This window comes from Mandrillus leucophaeus, unplaced genomic scaffold (assembly GCF_000951045.1).
Source record: "Mandrillus leucophaeus isolate KB7577 unplaced genomic scaffold, Mleu.le_1.0 Scaffold323, whole genome shotgun sequence".
NCBI classification, from domain to species: Eukaryota; Metazoa; Chordata; class Mammalia; order Primates; family Cercopithecidae; genus Mandrillus; species Mandrillus leucophaeus.
The window spans coordinates 704258-708015 of NW_012103399.1; the positions used below are offsets into that span (position 1 = coordinate 704258).

General features: G+C 53.7%; 1 protein-coding gene across 1 annotated transcript in view; it reads left to right on the forward strand.

Moving 5' to 3' along the window:
• LOC105545271 overlaps positions 1–3758 on the forward strand; it is a 54024-nt gene that overhangs the window by 12015 nt on the left and 38251 nt on the right. The window contains exons 6-7 of the mRNA XM_011988129.1: positions 1658–1966; positions 2735–2970. Coding sequence (XP_011843519.1) covers positions 1658–1966; positions 2735–2970 — 545 coding nt within the window. The remainder of the gene's footprint in view (positions 1–1657; positions 1967–2734; positions 2971–3758) is intronic.

The following is a 3758-nucleotide window of genomic DNA, read 5'->3' on the forward strand; positions in this document are numbered from 1 at the left end:
CCACCATGCCCAGATACTTTTTTTTTTTAGAGGCAGGATCTCCCTTTGTTGCCCAGGCTGGTCTGGAATGCCTGAGCTTAGACAATTCCTCCTACGTCAACCTCCCAAAGTGCTGGGATTACAGGCGTGAGCCACTGTGCCCAGCCTGGCCTGATATTTTTTATGCCATTTAGATTTTTTTTTTCTTATTGCCTTGGCAAAGAAATACAGTATAATATTGAATAAAAATGCTAAGAGCAAAAATTCTTACCTGTTCTCAATCTTACAAAGAAAACATTCAAAATTTCCACGAATAATTTTAACATTTGGTATTAGTTTTGCAGAGTGTTTTTTGTTTGTTTGTTTTTTAGAGGCAGAGTCTTGCTCTGTCTCCCAGGCTGGAGTACAGTGGTGCAATCTCTGCTCATTGCAACCTGCAACCTCCACCTCCCAGTTTCAAGCAATTCTCCTGCTTCAGCCTCCCGAGTAGCTAGGATTACAGGCATATGCCACCACACCCGGCTAATTTTTATATTCTTAGTAGAGACAGGGTTTCACCTTGTTGGCCAGGCTGGTCTCGAACTCCTGACCTCAAGTGATCTGGCTGCCTCAGCCTCCCACAGTGCTGGGATTACAGGCATGAGCCACCGTGTCTGGCCAGATTTTATTCTTAAGAATGGGTGTTGAATGTAATCAAATGCCTTTTCTGAATCTAGTACATATTCATATGGTTTTCCACCTTAATTTTGTTAATAGACTGAATTAAATTGGTCTTAAGTGTGAAACCGACCTTGCTTTAGTGGGATTCCCTGCATTTTTTCGTATGTATTTTTCTTTCCTTGTATACGTAATTGAATTTGGTTTCCTAATACTTTGTTAAGAAAGTTGGTGTTGGCCGGGCACAGTGGCTCACGCCTGTAATCCCAGCACTTTGGGAGGCCAAGGTGGGCGGATCACGAGGTCAGCAGATCGAGACCATCCTGGCTACCACGGTGAAACCCCATCTCTACTTAAAATGCAAAAAAATTAGCCAGGCATGGTGGCAGCCACCTGCAGTCCCAGCTACTTGGAAGGCTGAGGCAGGAGAATGGTGGGAACCCAGGAGGCGGAGGTTGCAGTGAGTCGAGGTCGCACCACTGGACTCCAGCCTGGGCGACAGAGCGAGACTCCATCTCAAAAAAAAAAAAAGTTGGTGTCTGTGTTCATAGCACTATTGGGCTGTAAGTTTCCTTTTTTCGCAAAGCTCTTATCAGGTTTGGGATGAGGTTTATGCCACTTTCATAAACCAAGTCGGGTATTCTCTTCTCTTCTCTGAAGGAGTTTCTGTGAGATTGGTGGCGATGTTCCCTAAACGTCTGATCGCCTCTACCAGCAAAGACGTCTGGAGCGTTTTTAGAAAAACGTACAGAGTTATATAAATGTATAGCCCTATATAAATAGGGAGCTGTTCAGATTTTCTCAATTATTTTGTGAATTAGCTCACTTGTTTTTCAGAGTGTCCTGGGAGGGAGCTAGTGTACTCTGATGGATTTCACAAATGTACCATTTCTGACATGAGTTACAAGTGTGACATCGTGAATCTAGCGACTTCCTGCCCCTAAATTATTTTCCCTCCTCCCCAAAACGGCTCGTTTCCCTGAGCCGCTCCTGCTCTGTTCTTCTCCGCCATCCTCTGCAGGCACCCTCAGGGTCACTGCTGACTCAGCTGTGCTGGGCTTCCTCCTGCGGGACAAGCATGAGAAGGCAGGGAACGGCACCAGCGTGCGCAGCGTGACCTGTGTCCTTGCCCAGAACAGCAGTCAGGCCTTGCCTGGAGAGCTCCAGCTGAAGGGCCGGCTGCAGGCCCAGACGAGGAACCTGATGGCCCAGGCCAGCATCCGGGCTCATGCGGCCAGCCTGGCTCTGGGTGGCGCCTGCTCCTGGGGCCCCAGGCACGGCCAGCTTGCGGTTGGCCTGACACATAATATGAGCATGCTGAGTGATGCAGGTAGGACGAGTGGTTCAGGCAGAACAGCTTCTTCCTCCAAGACTCCTAAGTCCTGGAGCCAAGGGAGGGGATAAATGAGCCTCCAACCCTGATTCACATTCCACCTTCATTTCTTTCCCCTGCTGGCTTCCCCAGCACTCCTGCATCTCCTTCCCTGGGCTGTGATTCAGGTTCAGGGCACCAGTTGTTACCATAGTGACATGCTTCAAATCAGATGGTGACAGCCCCTGCCACCAGCCCCCTCCAGGCCTCCCACCCCCCATTCCCTGGGACAGCTCATGCAGCGTGGATACCTGGCCTAGCCAGGACCCAAAAGATGCCCCCTGGGACCGCAGTATGAAATAATCCCAGCAGCCCCTGCTCGAGCTCCCAGATGTTCCCTCCAGGCCTGGAGGGGCCCCCAGGTACAGCAGCGAGGGGAGGACACATGATCAGACCCCTGTGTCCCTCTGAGATTTGGGCTCTTTCCTTGGGGAGCTAGAAATCTTATAGGGGACATGGGTCTTATCACCGACTGCATGTGGCAATTGTGCTGTGAGGTTGGACCAGATGAAATCGCCATTTCTGTGAGATGTGGACAGTTTCAGATAGTTTAACCTGGTGTATTGGGGGCAGTAGGACCTGGAGCCCTGGAGCTCAGGGGATCCTCTAGGGAGCAGGTGTGCTGGCCAGGCCGCTGTCATGTTTCCGTCGTGACTAAATGTGGTGGACTGGTCTGAGTGGCTTCTGGGGTTCTGCCCACTCCTGCCCTCTGGCCTCTTCCTCCAGGACTCCCCTCCGAGGCAGGAATGCTCCTGTCTCTCACCCACATGGCTTCCAACTGCTCAGCACGCCTGGCACTGCGGAACGCGGGGGGTCAGCTAGACGCTGCCCTTGGCCTGGAGGACCTGACCCCCGAGTCCCCAGGCCACCAGCTCCATGCCAGCCTCCGCCACACCCACACCATGCCCAGCCTCAAGCACTGGGGCCTCCCCTTCTCCATAGATGGCCACGGGCACTTCCAGGTGAGTGAGGAGGGGGCTGCACCCAGGCCCTCCCAGGGGACATTAGGTCCCAGGGACACCCAACAGCTTTGCTTCTGCCCAGAGTGCGGGACACAGTCTGGCGGGCAGGCTGACGGTAAACTTGGATGGTGAGCAGTTCCACGCAGCCCTGGAGAGGAAGGCAGAGGACGGCCGCCAGGGGCTGGTGCTGGGGCTGCACCATGGCCTCTCGGGGCTGCAGGGCACCTTGCCCTCCCAGCTGGAGGTGAGTGGGTCGGGTGCCCATGTGGGCCAGGCTTCAGCCTGCACCAGGCCCTGCCTGGTAGAATGAAGACAATGGAGGCCCTGGTCCCTCAGTTCCTCCCTGGGGCCCCCACCCTGGAGAAGCCCCGAACCTGCAGCTGTCTTCTTCATTGTTCTCATAAACGAAAAGCAGCAGACCACCTCGGTGCCCGTCCCTGAGGGTGGCTAAACCGTCCATGGTGGGAGAGGGAATGTGAGTGACCAGGGCTCCTGGGCTGAAGCCAGGCTGCACCATCGCTGACTATGTGACCACACGCAAGATGTTTCCTCTTTCCCTGACTCGGGTGACGCAGTTTCCTCATCTGCCACCTCCTTCCATGGTTACTCTGAGGTTCAGTGAGCACCGTGCCTGGCGCAGAGGCCCTGCATGGGGGGAGCTCTGCTTACCTTCATCAGATGATGAGGCTGTGGCTTCGCCCTCAAGTCTCTGTGCAAACCTCTCTTTCGGGTTGTTTGCCCTCGGTGGCTTCCCCATAGGGTAGGGTCAAGTGGGATCTTGGCACCCA